This window comes from Tachyglossus aculeatus, chromosome 5, assembly GCF_015852505.1.
Source record: "Tachyglossus aculeatus isolate mTacAcu1 chromosome 5, mTacAcu1.pri, whole genome shotgun sequence".
Classification (NCBI taxonomy): domain Eukaryota; kingdom Metazoa; phylum Chordata; class Mammalia; order Monotremata; family Tachyglossidae; genus Tachyglossus; species Tachyglossus aculeatus.
Genome location: NC_052070.1, coordinates 38,020,912 through 38,040,778, shown reverse-complemented (window position 1 = coordinate 38,040,778; position 19,867 = coordinate 38,020,912). Strand labels below are relative to the sequence as shown.

General features: G+C 43.6%; 1 protein-coding gene across 1 annotated transcript in view; it reads right to left on the bottom strand.

The window, feature by feature from the left end:
- Window positions 1-19,867, bottom strand: part of EIF4G3 (eukaryotic translation initiation factor 4 gamma 3) — a 288,773-nt gene that overhangs the window by 162,960 nt on the left and 105,946 nt on the right. Inside the window, 2 exon segments of the mRNA XM_038747121.1 lie at window positions 5,944-6,066; window positions 8,059-8,156. Coding sequence (XP_038603049.1) covers window positions 5,944-6,066; window positions 8,059-8,156 — 221 coding nt within the window.

Here is a 19,867-nt window from a genome sequence, read left to right as displayed (position 1 = left end):
TAATCGCGGCTCCGCTGCTTGTCAGTTGTGTGACTTTGGGCAAGTCACTTCACTTCTCTGTGCCTCAGTTCCCTCATCTGTCAAATGGGGATTAAGACTGTGAGCCCCACATGGGACAACCTGATCACCTTGTATCCTCCCCGGCACTTAGAACTTTGCACACAGTAAGCACTTAACAAATGCCATCATTATTATTATTACTATATACGCACACACATTCACACATATACACACACACATAATTTTTTATTGTATATATATTTTTATATATTTATTATATATATATATATATATATATATATATATCTACATGAAAAATGAGACCAGAAGGTAGAGCTCACTGTACTTGTGGACACACGGGAAACATTCCTGCATCTGCCCCTAACTGGCCTAAATCCTCTATAAGAAACACAGTAATACAGTATCTCACTCAGATATACAAATAAGCTACCGAGACCTGTTTTTAAAGGAGCCATGAAAATTGAATGCAAATTTAAACAAGTGCTCCGGTTTTCTAATGATTCGCTACAATCACTTTTGATTCCTGAAATTAGCTCTCCAAAACATCAATGTATTTCTCATTTACCAAGGTCACGCTGCAGTAGCATTTCTCCCCTTGCTTTGATCCCCGTGACCCAGAACAGTCATTCCAAACCAGAAACTAAGAGCAGTATGAATCTAGCCTGGATGCTGGAATGCTAAATGGGGAAAAAAGGGAAAAGAGAGAGAAGAAATGCCACTTGCCTCTCAATCTACATTGTAAAGAATATGCCTCAACATAGGGGATGCTATTTTCTTTTGGACGGCTGCTGAGCTTACTGCATTTCGGGAGAAACTCCTTTATGCTCCAACAGGATCAGTGAGGACTAGAATGATTTTCTTCAAAAATGTCTCTCCAATTCCATATGGGGGAAGAGGACCACCAATAAAAATGCCTTTTCTCTTCCAGAGATGTGAAAAAACACTGTGGCCATGCTATTTCTCTATTATCTTGCATCTACCACACCACTTAGCACATAAAAAGTGCTTAATAGTACGTGTGGTATTTCTTAAGCACTTAATATATACCACATGCTGGGTAAACACAAGATAATCATGTCTCACATGGGTTTCACAGTCTAACAATTACCATACATACAGCTTAGCAAATACCGTAATTAATTCCACAAAGTTGCACGGATCACTTGGATCCACGACTGGGCAGCAGTTCAAAATCAAGGAATATATTAAGCACTTAGCAGAGTGCTCTGCACGCAGTAATCGCTCAATAAATACAACTGAATGAATATTTGCTTCACCCTCACATAACATTTTGGGCTAACATGGAACATTTTTCAAAGTTCCCTAAATCCTACTAATTAAGGCCTGCATATACATTCACAGGCATATGTTTTCTAAAAGTCCCCCCTTTCCTTGCAATTCCTATGTCCTTCAAAATACCCTCATTCCAGGGCTCAATAACACGAAGAATAACTGTTGCAACTATCACCATTCACTTTTTAGAATGGAGAAATTGAATTGTGTCACGTTGCGGAAGTTGAAGTCGGGAATTAAGTTTACGCGTCTTTAACTTTCAGTCCAAACCACGTTCCTTGCCTTGGATTATGCGAAGGCACTAAGCAAACTCGGTTTGAAAATCTCTGCTTTTGAAACTTCTGATTTGGCTGGCTGAGCCCGAGAATGAGTTTCCAGAGAGTAAAAGTGTAAGTAAACAAACAAAAAAGGGCATCTTTCGCATGTGGCTTTTGGCTAGCTGAGTAGTCAGCTTAAACTGAGCTCCTTCATGCGATGCTAACCTGTCGCTCCTGGAATCAACTGACATTGGCGGCCACTTATTTCCTGACACCGACAGGCCTAATGGCTTCCAATTACAGAACCACACTCAAACTGTCCCCACCGTCAAGCCCCACTGCTCCCGGGTTGCATTAATAAATCACTTCAGCGGCTCAGGCCACGTGTCCTCTTATAATTCAAACGTGAGATAAACTCCCTAGTAGTGTGTAATTAGAGGAAATAAACCTTTTCACCATCGCAGAGCACCGAAAATCCTGCTGGCGCTCGAGAAATATCCCTAAATAGGGACAAGTGGATGATTGGATCTTTATTACGTAAATACGCATTTTTCCATAAGCATTCAAATCGAATAAAGACACAGTGTGTCGGAGCTTGTGGAGGAAAAGTGTATTTCAGAAAGTCTTTTTCTGTGGCTTGGGAGCACTGGAGTCATTAATGGGAGGGTCAGGGTTGGTAATGTACACAACCCCACAGGAAACTTAAACGCAAAAAGACATCCTAACACAAAGGTAAGGTTGAGAATTTAAACAGATTTTGTAAAACGTTTCAGATTGGTATCGTAATCAAATGAATTTATTGAGTGCTTATTGTGTGCAGAGCACTGTACTAAGCACTTGGGAGAGTACAATCCAACAACAGACACATTCCCTTCCCACAACGAGCATACAGTCTAGAGGAGATGACAGTCTAGAGGGGAAGTATGTAAGCAGTAAGGTTTGATCTTACCCTTACAAAAAAAGACAAAACTGACCAATTTCCCAATGTTTTGGCCTGCCCACTGAATCCCAGGATATTCACAACTAAATGGAACTTGTTTCCTACTTTTGTAAGTGTACCTGCAGAGCTCAATCCTGTCATCGGATCCGGGAAGAATCGAAAATGGACGCAGAAACGAGAAGCAGTGTAGCCTAGCGGAGCGAGCACAGGCCCGGGAGTCGGGACCCGGGTTCTAATCCTGGCTCCACCACTTGTCAGTTGTGTGACTGGGGACAAGTCACTTCTCTGTGCCTCAGATCCCTCTTCTTTAAAATGGGGATTAAGACTGTGAGCCCCAGGTGGGACATGGACTGCGTCCTGTTTACCTTATATTTACCCCAGCGCTTAGAACAGTGCCTGACACATAGCAGGCACTTTACAAATATCATAACAAATCAGAGGCACTGTTCGGGTAAAAGGCAGTCAATAATGAATCGCTTCACGTCTGCGGCTCATTTTGGCCACAATAATGAATCACTTCACCTCTGCGGCTCATTTTGGCCATATAACCCAAGTTCTCTTCTAAACCCAGCTTTCTAGGTTCGGTTGGAGAACGGTTTCGGGGAGACCCAATTTATATGGGCCTGAACCAGGCAGTGTTCTTTGTAACAGGCCACAGATGCAGGCTTCTACCAAGACTCTCGAGTTTTTATTTCTCCATCTCAGTCTTATTCCCACCCGTTTTCCCTTTTCCTCCACTGTCTTCTTTCCTCCTCTGACCCAGAAAAGCACTAAGCAGGGAGCCTGAGGTATAGATTGCTGTGGACATTTGAACAGCAGTCAATCAGAGACATCCTTTGCCCTCCCCCATTACCCTACCGGCTATCGGTCAATCTCGACTCACCCCAATATTTTTCCAGCTTTGATCGGCTCGGTCTAGACCAATCACGGCCCAGCTTCACGAACTGCAAACCTTATACTTAATAAATTCAAAATATATGAATGGTCTATATTAACAAAGTTGACTACATGCCCAGCGTAAACTGTTACTGGGGCTGAAAGGTGGCTCTTTTCAAGGCAAGCTTGATCATCCCAGAGTCTCAATCACTCTTGGAGACTAGTTTGGGATTCCACTCCAATTACTATGATTTAATCACAAGAATGCCTTGAATCTCTACACTTAGGTGGTTAAATGTAAGTTTTTTAAAAAAATTTTTGGGTGGGTGGGCATGCTTGGGGTTAGAGGCAGGTATTATAATTTACTACGGTTTGTTATCTTTCAATTGATAGTATTTAATAATTTGGTATTTGTTAAGTGCTTACTCTGTGCCCCACATTGCACTAGGCACTAAGGTGGATAGACCATAATCGGGTTGGAAACAGTCCCTGTTCCAAATAGGACTCTCAGTCCACGTAGGAGGGAGAACAGGTGTTTGAATCCCCATTTTCAGATGAGGAAACTGGGGCTTAGAGAAGTTAAGTGACTTACTTAACTCAAGATCACGCAGCAGGCAAGTGGGAGAGCTGGGTTTATAATCCCAGTCCCCTGACCCCAGCCCGTGCTGTTTCCTCAAGGCTACACTGTTTGCAGTGTAGAGAAGCAGCGTGGCTCAGTGGAAAGAGCACGAGCTTGGGAGTCAGAGGTCATGGGTTCTAATCCCGGCTCTGCCATATGTCTGCTGTGTGACACTGGGTGAGTCACTTAACTTCTGAGCCTCAGTTACCTCACCGGTAAAATGGGGATTAATGCTGTGAGCAACCTGATCACTCTGTATCCCCCTCCAGCGCTTAGAACAGTGCTTTGCACACAGTAAACACTTAACAAATGCCATTATTATTATTATAATTATTTTCCAGTGTGGCCTACCAGAAACGAAGATAATACGTACAATAAAGAAATAAAGATAATAAATAAGGATAATACAATTTCCTACAGGGACAATTACTGCCTCAAATTTCCAAGGCACAGCGACTAACTAACTGGCCTAGTGGGACGGGCACAGAACCAGGAGTCACAAGAATTGTGTTCTACTTCTGACTCTGCCAGCTGCCTGCTGGGGGATCTTGGGCAAATCATTTCACCTCTCTGTGTCTCAGTTTTTCTTTCCTCATCTGTAAAAACGGGGAATAAAATACCAGTTTCCCTCCTTCTTAGATTATGAGCCCATGCAGGAAAGGGACCACATCTGATCTGACTGCACTGTCTCTACCCCAGGGCTTAGCACATCGTAGGTGCTTAATAAATACCATAATCACTAATTGATGAAAACTATGATAAAGTAGTGATGGCCACTGATTGCAGTTTCTAAGTGCTCCATTTTACTATTCCAGGTTCACTTCATGGGGCATTCTAATTAATCTGTCAAATGAAACAGCTATTTCATGTAGTAGCTGATCAATGAATAAATGTTAGGACCCTGTGCTAAAGCGATGATGAAATGTAAAAAAACAAACTCTTTTTTTGCCTTTACCCTTAAATCCACCAAGTCCAAAGGAATTAATATATTTTGGGGTTTCAGTGTGTTGTTCTATTACAAAAGACTGTGGAATCCTTTACATTCAACCACAGAAGAGATAGCTCCCAAGCCCTCAGTACAGGAATGGATCAATGATATTCACTGAACGCTGAATACAGTTCCCTGCACAGAGTATGTGCTCAATAAACATCACTGATTGATTCCTGCTGCACTTAATCTCGTTTGAGTACTATTTTGGAAAACATTCTTTGGAAGTATTGTTTACACCGTCCTTAAACACATCCCCTTTTAAGAGGAAGTTTATCCAGAAAGCTACATGAGAAGCTTTCAGTTCCACCTGGATTCTCTTTCCTTGCCTCGTTCCATTTAGTGTGACTTCAGGCCTGAGACTAAAATAGAGGTTATCCTCCAGCCCAGTGGCAAAATGCCTCCAAATAAAAGGAAAGGGGATTCAAGATTCATAGGTGGGGTTTAATTCAGCTGACAGATCACCTGAAAATTTCAGGCAGTTTATCCTCTTCCACAGAGACAAATTCAAAGGGGGCTTCCTTCCCCTCAAGGCTCAGCTGGAATAGATCAATGCATATGCAAAAATTGACCAAAGAAGTGATAATCCCAAGCACCACAAATGTTTCAATTCTCAACCTTAATGTTTTCATGGACATGGTGTACCGCAAAAAATTCCTAACGTCTCATGGGGAAAACACAAAATACTCATTTAAGGGTGAAGTTTCCATAGGAATGCAGCTCCTTTTGGAATCGTGCAAGGGAGTGACAGCAGCTGTGCTCTGAATGTGAAGACAACACAGAAATATTACCGACAAATCAAAAACGAAAACCGAAGTCATTTTTAAGTCTGCTTTTTAAAAATACCACAGAGATGCCTGACACTACGAGATGGCCGATGGAAATGGTGACACGGAACGGCAATGCTCAGGAGGAGTTTATGTCTTTCGCCATGTCTATTCCCGCTCACCTGAGGTGGAGTAGGTGTGGATGTCGGTCTCCCTATGGGGGGAGTGGGATTCCTGCTTCCCCCTCCGGACATGATCTCCTCGGTAATATCCTTCCCCCCCTGATTTGGGTCTCGGATTCGTATCTGTAGAATGAAACACCAAAACATCACACACCTAAAAGTCCAGCATATCCACACACGCGCACACACACTGATACCCAGGGCAGCAATGACTCTACTAACGAGACGTAACACCGGGGACCCCTTTATTAAACGATGCAAAGAACCGGAATCTCTTCCTTCAATGGTAGATTGAATTACTAGCAAAACGGTCATGAAGTAAAGGATGTCCAGTGAATAAACACATCACTCAGCGTTACGAGGAACAGAAATTATGAATGAGCTAAGCTACCAGAAACTGACTTCATTAGGGAAAAGCCTGCCTGAGGAATGAGCACATTATTATATTAAAATTATGGAGAACTGAATTGTGGAATACGGCCTGCGCTTGGCCAATTATGTGTCACAATACCTTTTTCTAGATCCACAACTTACTGGACCACTTTCTTGCCTACATTTCTTTTGCAACTGTGGCAATCCAGCTGTGATCTTTTAGACTGTGAGCCCACTGTTGGGTACGGACTGTCTCTATATGTTGCCAATTTGTACTTCCCAAGCGCTTAGTACAGTGCTCTGCACATAGTAAGCGCTCAATAAATACGATTGATGATGATGATGATAAGACAACTATGTTCCTTTATATCAATTTAGATTTAAAATAGTCAAAAACGATGGACGGATCCACAAAAAGGAGCTTCCCTCATAACTGTAAACAGACATCTCAAAACAAAGGCAGAGAACTCTACAAATTTTGGGGGAAAAGGGTTATTAGTAACGACTCACAGACAAGGGTCACTAGCCAGACATTAAACAGAATTTAGAAAGTTCTTAAGAGCCACAATCTTGCTGATAAATAACTCACTTTGCCCCTGTGTTACCCAGAGTGGAATTATTAACCTGCTTTACGGGACTGTTCTCTGAAATCTTTGACTAGGTCACAAAATCAAAGTGACATCAAATAATGGTTTAGGCACCTGATTTTGGTCCCATGCATTTCGTTCACCCAACTTCACACAACCCATGTGGAGTGCCTGTGTCCTGATCCAGGAGACGACCCAGAAAAAGTTTTCGGTTTGTAGTACACGCACTCTCCCAAGCGCTTAGTACAGAGCTCTGCACACAGTAAGCGCTCAATAAATACAACTGATTGACTGAACGACGGTATCATGCCCACCGCAACCTCAAATCCACAACTCTTTCTTTCATTCAATTGTATTTGCTGAGCTGTGTGCTGGGCACTGTACTAATTGCTTGGAAACTACAATGCAGCAATAGAGACGATCAATGCCCACAGTGCGCTGTTCCCAGCCCCGGCAGCAAGTTATGTTGCCAACTTGTACTTCCCAAGCGCTTAGTGCAGTGCTCTGCACACAGTAAGCGCTCAATAAATACGATTGAATGAATGAATGATCTCTCTGGGGATCCAGCCGGCCTGGAAGTGAGTCTGGACCTCAGCTCCACGGCGGATCCGTCACGTACTTATGGCAGGGCTGTATCCGACTTCCTCCTCTGCCCATGGCTGAGTGTGGCTAGGGCCAAGAAGGGTTTATTCTGGCCTGGCACAATGCAGTCGCCAAGTTTAGAAAGCCACAGGAACTGTGGCCCATGAAAAGCCAGACAGGAGCTAACATCATGCAGGGAAGGCTCAGGGAAGAGATGCCCCCGGCCCCCCGGCCAGCTCTTGACCCATTATGTCTCTAGACTATAAGCTTGTTGAGGGTAGAGAATGTGACTGTTATGTTGCTATATTGCACTCTCCTAAGCGCTTAGTACAGTGCTCTCTCTGCACACAGTAAGCGCTCAATGAATACGATCGACTGGCTGACAACACTTACTTCAAGACGCATAACCTAGTGTCCCGTTCACCTTGCCCACATTCCTTCGGCAACAAGCGGCGATTAGACAGCGATTTCCCTTTCAATCAGTTTGAACTCCCGCTCTAAGGCCCGGCAACTTTAATGGCTCCAACTGAAGGACACAGAGCTGAGAGGCCACGGAAGCAAAGCCTCCTCTTACCGTTTTTTTCTCTCTCTTGGCTGGAGGAGGCTGCTGCTGGGTAGGCACAATGATAGGCGCTGACTGATACACTGGCTGACTTGGGTAGAAAGGCGTCCCTAGAGAATGGTGAGAGAAGGAAAATGACGGTTCAGTCGGTTTACCTCGGCAGGCCAGGGCAGTCGGGGCCGGGTAGCGTCGCCACTCTTCCTCCCACATAATGAGCAGGGGCCCAGACCATCCCTTCCAAAAAGGAGTACAGGCCATTCCCCTGAGAAATCTCACCCTTTTACCTCACCGCCATTCCCCTTCAGAGCTCCCTCATAATGATTAAAGTACTTATTACGCACTTTATGGCTGCCCAGCGTTAAGGTTAAGGTCGAAAAGAGACAGGCAGATTTGAAAAAAGTCCCTGTTCCATGGGGGGGTTGAGATCTAGAGAAAAAGAAGTCAGAGGATGATGATGATGATGATGGTATTTGTTAAGCGCTTCCTATGTGCAAAGCACCGCTCTAAGCGCTGGGGAGGTTACAAGGTGGTCAGGTTGTCCCATGGAGGGCTCACAGTTTTAATCCCCATTTTACAGATGAGGTAACTGAGGCACAGAGAAGTTAGGTGACTTGCCCAAAGTCACACAGCTGACAGTTGGCGGAGCCGGGATTTGAACCCATGACCTCCGACTCCCAAGCCCAGGCTCCTTCCACTGAGCCACGCTCTTACCCCTTCCTTGGAGGAACAGCGTGAACTAGTTGAAAGCGCACGGGCCTGGTAGTTGAGGACCTATGTTCTAATCCCAGCTCTGTCACTTGCCTGCTAGGTGACCTTGGGCAAGTCACTTCACTTCTCTGTGCCTCAATTTCCTCATCTGTAAAATGGGGATTCAACCCCATGCTCTTTCCACTGAGCCACGCTGCTTCTCTAGAGGACGGAGAGACTCATTCAGAGGCTCACCGCTCCAAAGTCACAGACACTGAAAGGAGCGAGAATTAGTTCCCCGGTTCACTTTATTCATCCATTCAAATGCATTTATTGAGAGTTTACTGTGCGCAGAGCACTGGACTAAGCGCTGGGGAGAGTACGATACAACAACCGACGCATTCCCTGCCCACACCAAGCTTGCACTCTAGATTGGAGGGGAGACGGACATTAATATAAGTAAATTACAGATGTATACATAAGTGCTGTGGGGCTGGGAGGAGGGGATAAAGGGAGCAAGTCAGGGAGACGCAGGAGGGAATGGGAGAAGAGGGAAAGCCTTAGTCAGGGAAGGCCTCTTGGAGGAGATGTGCCTTCAATAAGGCTTTGAAGTGGGGGAAAGTAATTGTCAGATTTGAGGAGGGAGGGTTTCCATGCCATTTGTGTGGAACTTCATTTGCCACCTCCTAGATGGAAAACCCACTTTCTTAGTGTACCTTATTTCCTTGGACTAAACATATCTGTCTATCTATGGAAGATGATGCTCCACACTGTGAAGAATGCTCATGGGTGAATGAATGGCTGATAAAATGACTGCGAGACTGATAAACTCTACCACAACCACACAAGGCACCCAAAAAAACTATCCCCTGTTGTAGCTATTCAGAGTCAAGGTAAAAGTTTTATCCTCCCTCTACAGGTTTTGAGAAAGCTACTTTTATACTTGAACAACTCAATAGCAATTAAAATCATTCTGAAACTGGGCTTGTCCTTAATGTCTAGCCCAAAACAGCTGAGCTTTCGAAATAGCCGCAAAACCCTTCAAACTGAACTTGAACGGTTGCAAAGGACAACAAAATCTAATTACCATGACAGAGTGGTCCTTCTGAGGTCATTTTTATACAAATCTCCTGTAAAAAATTGGTGAGTCAGCACAGTAGTTGCTTTTAATCTTAATCTGACGTTAGGGAAATTCAGAAGTGGACTGGCCCACAGTCACACCAAATAGCCTCTCCAAAATTAACCAGCCTTGTCTGATAGCCAGGAACATTTCTGGTGAGCCAAAAGCAACCATGAAGTTCTTTAACTGGTGAAATTCCTAACTACACAGAACATGAGTCTCAACTGGAATCATCCTCCTGGCATCTCCTCCTGCCTTCAAGACCTCTCTACTTGGATGTCCACCCGTCACGTCAAACTTAACATGTCCAGAACAGAGTTCGTTCCTTTCTCACAAACCCATAATTTTGCCGTTATCCTTGACTCCGCTCTCTCGCTCAACCCACATAGCCAAGCTGTCCCAAATCTTGTCGGTCCCACCTTCACAACATCACTAAAATAGCCCATTCCTCTCCATCCAAACTGCTACCATGTTAATACAGTAGCTCATCCTATCCCGACTGGATTAGTGCATCAGCGTCCTTGCTGACCTCCCAATCTCCTGCCTCTCCCCACTGCAGTCACTACTTCACTCTGCTGCCTGGATCATCTTTCTACAAAAACGTTCATGACATGTCACCCCACTACTCCACTTCTCAAAAATCTCCAGTGGCTGCCCATCCAACTCCGTAGCAAACAAAAACTCCTCACCATTAGCTTTAAAGCACTCCATCACCTTGACCTCTCCTACCTCACCTCGCTTCTCTCCTTCTACAGCCCAGCCCACAAACTTTGATCCTCTAACGCTAACCTTCTCACTGTCCCTCAATCTTGCCTGTCTTATCGCCGACTCTTGGCCCACAACGCTCTCCCTCTTCAAGTCCGACAGACTCTCCCCCACTTCAAACCTTATTAAAGGCATATCTTCTCCAAGACCTTATTGAAGGCATATCTTCTCCAAGAGGGCTTCTCCAACTAAGCCCAACTTTTTCCTCATCTCCCACTCCCTTATGCATCACCAAATTGCTCCCTTCGCTCTTCCCCCCTCCCAGCACTTTGTACGTATCTGTAACTGTATTTATTTGTATTTATTTATGTCTTTCTCCCCCTTCTAAATTGTAAGCTCATTGTGGGCAGGGAATGTTACTGTTTATAGTTGTATTGAGCTTTCCCAAGTGCTTCGTACAGTGCTGTACACACAGTAAGCACTCAATAAATATGACTGACTGACTGAATGAATGAATGAACTGGAACCTTTCAGCCATGGGAGTAAGCAGAGGTTTTCTTAATTGGAGCAGAAATTGAGGCCGAAAGCCTGAATGATGTCTCTTTTTCTAGTTGGTGTTAAAATTGTTTTGTCTGAAGTATGACTGTTGTGCAAATATCAAAAAGACGAATAATTAAATCAACAACTCGTTAAACCTGAAATTGAGCCCGAAAGCCTGAATGAGCTCTCTTTTTCTAGCTGGTGTTAAAATTGTTTTGTCTGAAGTATGACTGTTGTGCAAATATCAAAAAGATGAATAATTAAATCAACAACTCATTAAACCAAAAGACTGAACAAAGTTCAATCAATCACATATGATCAAAATGGCCAGAGGAAAAAATACTCACGATTGGCTGAAATAATGATTATGGTACTTGTTAAGCACTTACAATGTGCCCAGCACTGTTCTAACCTCTGAGGTAAATACAAGTTATTCGGGTTGAAAACAATCCCTGTCTAACATGGGGCTCATACTCTTAATCTGGTTTACAGATGAGGTAACTGAGGCCCAGAAAAGTGAAGTGACTTGCACAAGGACACACAGTAGACAAGTGGCGGAGCCAAGGCTAAAACCCAAGTCCTTCTGACTCCAGGCCTGTGCTCTATCCACTAAGCAGGCCGCTTCTCCAAAATTAATTCTGTGTTTTCCCATAACTGAAGGCTACCCCCACAAATTTGGGCTTGTTGGAAAATTGCAAATAATTCAATACATACTTCTTCCTATTACTAAAGGAGACTGACTGGCTTGTGGGAATACCATCTCTGTAAAAAGTACAAATTTATAGTCACATTCATTGAGCGTCTACTTCATTCATTCATTCCATCGTATTTACTGAGCGCTTACTGTGTCCACAGCACTGTACTAAGCGCTTGGGAAGGACAAGTTGGCAAAATATAGAGACAGTCACTACCCAACAATGGGCTCACAGTCTAGAAGACTTGGTGCAGAGCACTGGCCTGGGCACTCCGAAAGTACCGAGTTAAGAAGGGACACGTTCCCTGCCCGTAAGGAACTTACATTCTATCAATAATTGTATTTACTGAGCGCTTACTGTGTGCAGAGCACTGTACTAAGCGCTTGTACTAATGCCTAATGGGGGAGACAAATGAGAAGTGTTTACAGGAGTACTCCAAATGAATACCTGAACTGACAAATCGTACTGCGTAGTGGGTGGAGATCTAGGGATAGGGACAAGAAGTCAGACTTCAAGTCATCCCCCGTATGTGCTGACATGACAGCCTCGCTTTACGGACTATCTACCACTTTTGTCCTGCCTTGAATTACACAGCACTCCTAGTGCTTTAGAAGACAACATTCTAGACAAATGCGCAAACGCAGCCCTAACAGCAGGCATGTATAATTTGGCAAAGGATAAACCTGCGTTGGAAACATCGAACGAGTTCAAGCAGTTCAAAGTAGAACACACTGACAATGACTCTGCTTAGCAGTTAGCAACTGAATCAACCTACGCATCAGGCAAAAACTCCTCACCTTGAGCTTCAAGGCTGTCCATCCCCTCGCCCCCTCCTACCTCACCTCCCTTCTCTCCTTCTCCAGCCCAGCCCGCACCCTCCGCTCCTCTGCTGCTAACCTCCTCACCGTTAGGCCTCATTCTCGCCTGTCCCGCCGTCGACCCCCGGCCCACGTCCTCCCCCTGGCCTGGAATGCCCTCCCTCTGCCCATCTGCCAAGCTAGCTCTCTTCCTCCCTTCAAGGCCCTTCTGAGAGCTCACCTCCTCCAGGAGGCCTTCCCACACTGAGCCCCCTCCTTCCTCTCCCCTCCTCCCCCACCCGCCTTACCTCCTTCCCCTCCCCACAGCACCTGTATACATGCATATATGTTTGTACGAATTTATTACTCTATTTACTTATTTATTTCTTTTACTTGTGCATATTTATTCTATTTATTTTATTTTGTTAATATGTTTTGTTTTGTTCTCTGTGTCCCCCTTCTAGACGGTGAGCCCACTGTTGGGTAGGGACCGTCTCTATATGTTGTCAACTTGGACTTCCCAAGCGCTTAGTACAGTGCTCTGCACACAGTAAGCGCTCAATAAATATGACTGAATGAATGAATGCCTGGAAACGACTTGGAAAAAAGGAAAAAAAAAATCAAAACAAAACGGAAAGCCTCAGATGACATTTGGGGTGGCTTGGGGTAATCGTTCCCCAAATCGGCACAAGGAACAAGGGAATTGTTATGGGATCCTGCTTCAAAAGATAGACATGCAGCAGATAATAATAACGATGGTATTTGTTAGGCGCTTACTATGTGCAAAGCACTGTTCTAAGCACTGGATTCACATATCTGATTTTTCTGAATAAGGAGGAAGGTATGTATGGAGATTCCAGTAAAAGAAAAGGGCAACTTTATTCTCTGTGACTGAAAGTGACACTTTCAGGATTTGTTTTAAATGTCCCACTCCCTTCCTCCCCTAATCTGCCAGACTACAACTCTTCCCACCTTTAAATCAATCAATCAATCGTATTGAGCACATACCTGCTGCAAATCCAAGCGCAAGGGTACCCTCCTAAAATCCTGAATCCTAAAATCCGACCTCTTCCCTAATTGATTCACCACACCCTAATCCTAAATCCTACCTCTTCCCTAATGGATTCACAACACCCTAATCATCTGGCCCAGCACTCGCTTGTACATTCGTCTTTCTACTTACATTCCACTTATTTATTTGTGCATTCGATTACTTGTTCAGCTGCTCTGTCCTCGTATACGTGTACGATTTCCAAATTTATACTTTTCTTTCTCTGGCTTTCGCTACCTGTCAATATTCTTTGCCTGTTTCCCCCATGAGACTGCATATTCCAAAAGAGCAGGACACACGTGTGTTCATACTGTTGCATTTTCTCGAGCACTTAGCTCAGTAAATGCTAGTGACTGAGGAAGACCCGTGTAAGCGCTCAATATGTAAGATTGAATGAATGAAAAATTCATTCATTCATTCAATCGTATTTATTGAGCGCTTACTGTGTGCAGAGGACTGTACTAAGCGCTTGGGAAGTACAAGTTGGCAATACACAGAGACAGTACCTACCCAACAGTGGGCTCACTGTCTAGAAGGATCTTTTTTCTGTTAAAAGTTAAGACTTTGGGCAGTGAGTATTTCAGCAGCAGTAGCAGGTGCAACTCCTCAGAAGCAAGGAAGACTATTCACCCTAAGCACTATTCGTGTTTTTGTATGCAGCTGATATGGTCAATCTTTCTAATCAATCAATCAATCAATCGTATTTATTGAGCGCTTACTGTGTGCAAAGCACTGTACTAAGCGCTTGGGAAGTACAAGTTGGCAACATCTAGAGACAGTCCCTACCCAACAGTGGGCTCACAGTCTAAAAGGGGGAGACAGAAAAATGAAAAGTTTATACAGCCAGATCTTTCCAGGTGAAGGTCTTCCTTTACAGAAGGAGCCTACTTATCTAAAAGAATTAATGCATTTATACCAATACAGAGTGAATTCGTTTAAAATGTGCTCAGGTCACAAGGCCCTAATAACCTGTCACTTTAAGACTGGTCTCAGGCAATAGGGGAGTCAATCAATGATTCCTAAGAGAACTAAAAGACATCTCAAAGGGAGTCACAAGAGTTCTTCGCTCTCCCCTATCCCTTAATAATAATAATAACACCAATAATGATGGCATTTGTTAAGCACTTACTATGTGCAAAGCACTGTTCTAAGAGCTGGGGAGGATACAAGGTGAGCAGGTTGTCCCACGCAGTCATAATCCCTATTTTATAGATGAGGTAACAGGCTCAGAGAAGTTAACTGACTCGCCCAAAGTCACACAGCTGACAGTTGGCGGAGCCGGAATTTGAACCCATGACCTCTGACTCCCAAGCCCGGGCTCTTTCCACTGAGCTACGCTCTTACCCCTTCCTTGGAGGAGCAGCGTGAACTAGTTGAAAGGGTATGGGCCTGGTAGTTGAGGACCTATGTTCTAATCCCAGCTCTGTCAACTTGCCTGCTAGGTGACCTTGGGCAAGTCACTTCACTTCTCTGTGCCTCAATTTCCTCATCTGTAAAATGGGGATTCAACCCCTGTTCTTCCTCCTGCTGTATGCTCTAGGTGGGCCAGTCAACCTGGATACCTTGAGTAGAACAGTGCTTGACATACAGTAAGTGCTTAACAAATACAATAATAATAATGATAATTAATAATCGGGTAGATCACTTGTGTCTATACAGGCAGAGGATCAGCCCTGAAGAAGTTCTTGGCATGTGGCTTTTCACTGTTTTAGCCAAAGTTACACCACCTGATGGAAAAGCCTACTGAATAATAAAAATACCATTCATTCAATCATAATTATTGAGCGCTTACTGTGTGCAGAGCACTGTACTAAGCACTTGGGAAGTACAATTGGGCAACATATAGAAACGGTCCCTACCCAACAATGGGCTCACAGTCTAGAAACCATGCATATTGGGCAACATAAACCATGATATTTAAAAGCAGCGTGGCTCAGTGGAAAGAGCCCAAGCTTGGGAGTCAGAGGTCATGGGTTCGAATCCCGGCTCTGCTACATGTCTGCTGTGTGGCCGTGGGCAAGTCACTTAACTTCTCTGAGCCTCAGTTACCTCATCTGTAAAATGGGGATTAAGACTGTGAGCCCCACGTGGGACAACCTGATCGCCTTGTACCCCCCTCAGCGCTTAGAACAGTGCTTTGCACATAGTAAGCGCTTAACAAACGCCATCATCATTATTATTATTATTACAATCATTTAAGCCTGGAGAATTTGTGCACCTCTGCTACAAGCTTCCATTTTCTAATGCTTTCGTGAGGATTTTGTGGCAGAACTGGAATACTTTGAGCTTACAGTATATACGTGCTCAAAGACACAATTATCTATTAATCATTCAATCAATCGTATTTATTTAGCACTTGCTGGGTTTAGAGAACTTTACTAAGTGCTTGGAAGGAGAAATTATAGCAGAGCTGGCGGACACGCTCCCCTTCCACAAGGAAATTACAGCCCGGAAGCAGGGACAGGCATTAATATCCATAAATTAAAACAGTTTCATTTTTTACAGTGGATCTTCCAAACATCTGCGCTTTTATCTAAGGATTTATCCAGTACTTTATAAAATATCCACTAGGAGGCTATTGAGACTCCATTCAAAACTTTTACAAGAAAATAAAAAATCTTTCAGAAAATGGGAAAAACCCATTCCCCAATCCCAACCACCCTTAATATTACTCCATAAGAAAGGAGCACACAAGTATATCAGCATATAAAAGAAAACAGAGTACTCTGTGTTTCTGCAGCATTAAAGTAGGTACTACGGACCGTCTCTGTGTGTTGCCAACTTGGACTTCCCGAGCGCTTAGTACAGTGCTCTGCACACAGTAAGCGCTCCATAAATACGACTGAATGAATGAATGAAAGTATGGAAGCCACAGTGTGGGGGTTTTGGGAAGAATCCAAGATGACCTTAAAGAAGCGTGGCTCGGTGGAAAGAGCCCGGGCTTTGGAGTCAGAGGTCATGGGTTCAAATCCCGGCTCCGCCACTTGGCAGCTGAGTGACTTTGGGCAGGTCATTTAACTTCTCTGGGCCTCAGTTCCCTCATCTGTAAAATGGGGATGAAGACTGTGTGAGCCCCCCGTGGGACAACCTGATCGCTTTGTAGCCTCCCCAGCGCTTAGAACAGTGCTTTGCACATAGTAAGCACTTAATAAATGCCATTATTATTATTATTACTTTCATAAAATAACGAGAGGCATGGATGAAAGGCATTTGACTACTAGTCAAATGGAGAAGCAGCATGGCTCAGTGGAAAAGAGCCTGGGCTTTGGAGTCAGAGGTCTTGGGTTCAAACCCCGGCTCCGCCAACTGTCGGCTGTGTGACTTTGGGCAAGTCACTTCACTTCTCTGGGCCTCAGTTACCTCATCTGTAAAATGGGGATTAAAACTGTGAGCCCCCGTGGGACAACCTGATCACCTTGTGACCTCGCCAGCGCTTAGAACAGTGCTTTGCACATAGTAAGCGCTTAACAAATACCATCATTATTATTATTATTACTAGTCATTATCAGTGGTGCGCAACAGCACTGAACTAAGCGCCTGGGAGAGCACAATCCAACAGAGTTGGTAGACACGTTCCCTGACCACAACGAGCTTACAGTCAAGAGGGGGAGAGAGACATTAATAGAGATGAATAATTTGTACTCTAATTTGTACATAAATTCTGTGGCGCTGAAGGTGATGCATATGTCAAATGTCCAAATTCACAGATCCAAGTACATCGATGAGGCAGACGGGAGAGGGAGCCAGGGAAAAAAGGGCGTAATGGGGGAAGGCCTCGTGGAGGAGATGTGAATTTTATGAGCACCCGAAGGCGGGGAGAGTGGTGTTCTGCCATATATCGAAGGGGAGGGAGTTCCACGCCAAAGCAAAGGGGTTGGCGGCGAGATGGACGAGATCGGGCTGTGAGCTCGTTGTGGGCAGGGATGCGTCCGTTTCTTGGTCTACTGTACTCTCCCACGCGCTTAGTACAGCGCTTTGCACTGAGTATACCTTCCATTAAATTAATTTCCACTGCATCAACAGTTACTCTAATGCAGTTTTTCCGGAACACAAAATTCTTCAAGAACACAACTACCATGTTGAACACGCATCACTATAATTTGCTTCAGAAGGTTACAACTACAGTTAGTAAAAAGACAGAGCCTGCCTCAGGCTTCTCATTAAAAGTTTTATTTCTAGTTAATTTGGTGCTGCTCGGGTAAGGAAGTTTGGAAAGTTATATGTCCGCAATATTTGCTTCTCCACATTGGATTATTATGGCTATACAGGACATCGTAATAACAACATTGATCCATCTATATGATCCCCTCGTCCCCCTCTCTATCCCCCCCATCTTACCTCCTTCTCTTCCCCACAGCACCTGTACATATGTATATATGTTAGTACACATTTATTACTCTATTTATTTATTTATTTATTTATTTATTTATTTATTTTACTTGTACATATCTATTCTATTTATTTTATTTTGTTAGTACGTTTGGTTTTGTTCTCTGTCTCCCCATTTTAGACTGTGAGCCCACTGTTGGGTAGGGACTGTCTCTATATGTTGCCAACTTGTACTTCCCAAGTGCTTAGTACAGTGCTCTGCACACAGTAAGCGCTCAATAAATACGATTGATTGATTGATTGATCTAGAGACACGCGTTTATTATTACCAATGCCAGGTAAAAACATTTAGCGTGCTATTTTTTTTTTCAAACTATGGTGTATCATTTATTTGGATTTACAAGGAATATTGGATCAGGCAAATCTCTGCAATTTTCTACATGAAATCTTAAAATTATTCTGTCAAACAAATGATTTTCAATTAGTGTATCCTCGGGAGGGTGTCTTTCCCCTCAATAATTCCACAGCTTTTCCTGAGAAGGTTAGAATTACCGCACTCAGACAAAGGAATTTAAAAAGGGGCAGACTGAATGAAAGAGACAAGACGATTGGGGATTTTGGATGAAATGCTAATCTACCACGCAGTGGAAGAAATAGACCGTCACAAAAAATCCGATGAACAGCAGATACGCTATCACTCCACGTTTAGTATGACTTCAGGAAGAGCTGATCCATCCTGTACAGTGCCATTAAAGATGCAAAATGCCTTAGTCTTAGCAGAAGGGTTTCAAAGACTAACACACCAATAGTATTAATCAATCAATCGATCAATGGCATTTATTGAGTGCTTGGGAGAATACAATATAAACGGAGTTATATTATTCTCTCCCCCTTCAAAGCCTTACCGAAGGCACATCTCCTCCAAGAGGCCTTCCCAGTTTAAGCCCCACTTTTCCTCATCTCCCACCCCTTTTTGCATCTTTTAGACTGTGAGTCCACTGTTGGGTAGGGACTGTCTCTATATGTTGCCAACTTGGACTTCCCAAGCGCTTAGTACAGTGCTCTGCACACAGTAAGCGCTCAATAAATACGATCGATTGATTTTGCATCACCCTGACTCGCTCCCTTTCCTTCCCCCTCCCCCCGACAACACTTGTGTATATAGCTGTAATTTTATTTATTTATACTGATGTCTGTTTACTTGCATTGATGTCTGTCTCCCCTGCTCTAGACTTTGAGCTCATTGTGGGCAGGGATTGTCTCTTTATTGCTGCATTGTACTTTCCCAAGTGCTCTGCACACAGTAAGCGCTCAATAAATACAACTGAATTAAACTGAATTGAACAGAGTTGGTAGACAAGTTCCCCGACCACAAGAAGCTTACAGTCTAGAGTGGGAGACAGACATTGATATACTAATCAAGTATGGAAAAACATAGCAATCTAGCTGCCTGCAGAATGCTTGGTGTCCTCGATGAAAAATGCCATTTATTCAGGGGGTTTTATATGTGTTTTCTAAAATTTAAACCACATATTTGTTCCATTTCTGTCACCTTGTGCCTATATACTTTGCTGTACAACATTTTTCCAGTGTGTGTCATTACATAGGTTGGTTTGGCTCTACTGCAGTTACTATATGTAGCATAATTCATTTTGGTTTTGCATTTTCTTTTCAAATATGAATCCGATTTGTATTCAATTCCATTCTTACTGTGGCTGACTGAAGTCTACAAAATCCCTTCTATTCCTTCATTTTACCATAAATGAATCCTTGAAAACCCCACTGTCTATGCCTCGCCTATGTGTAGCTCTGGTTATTCTGTTTTTGCATTGTGCTTACTTCTTATATTCCACTTAGGTCTGACAGTGATATTAAGCAAGTCAAAAGGCTTTTTTAA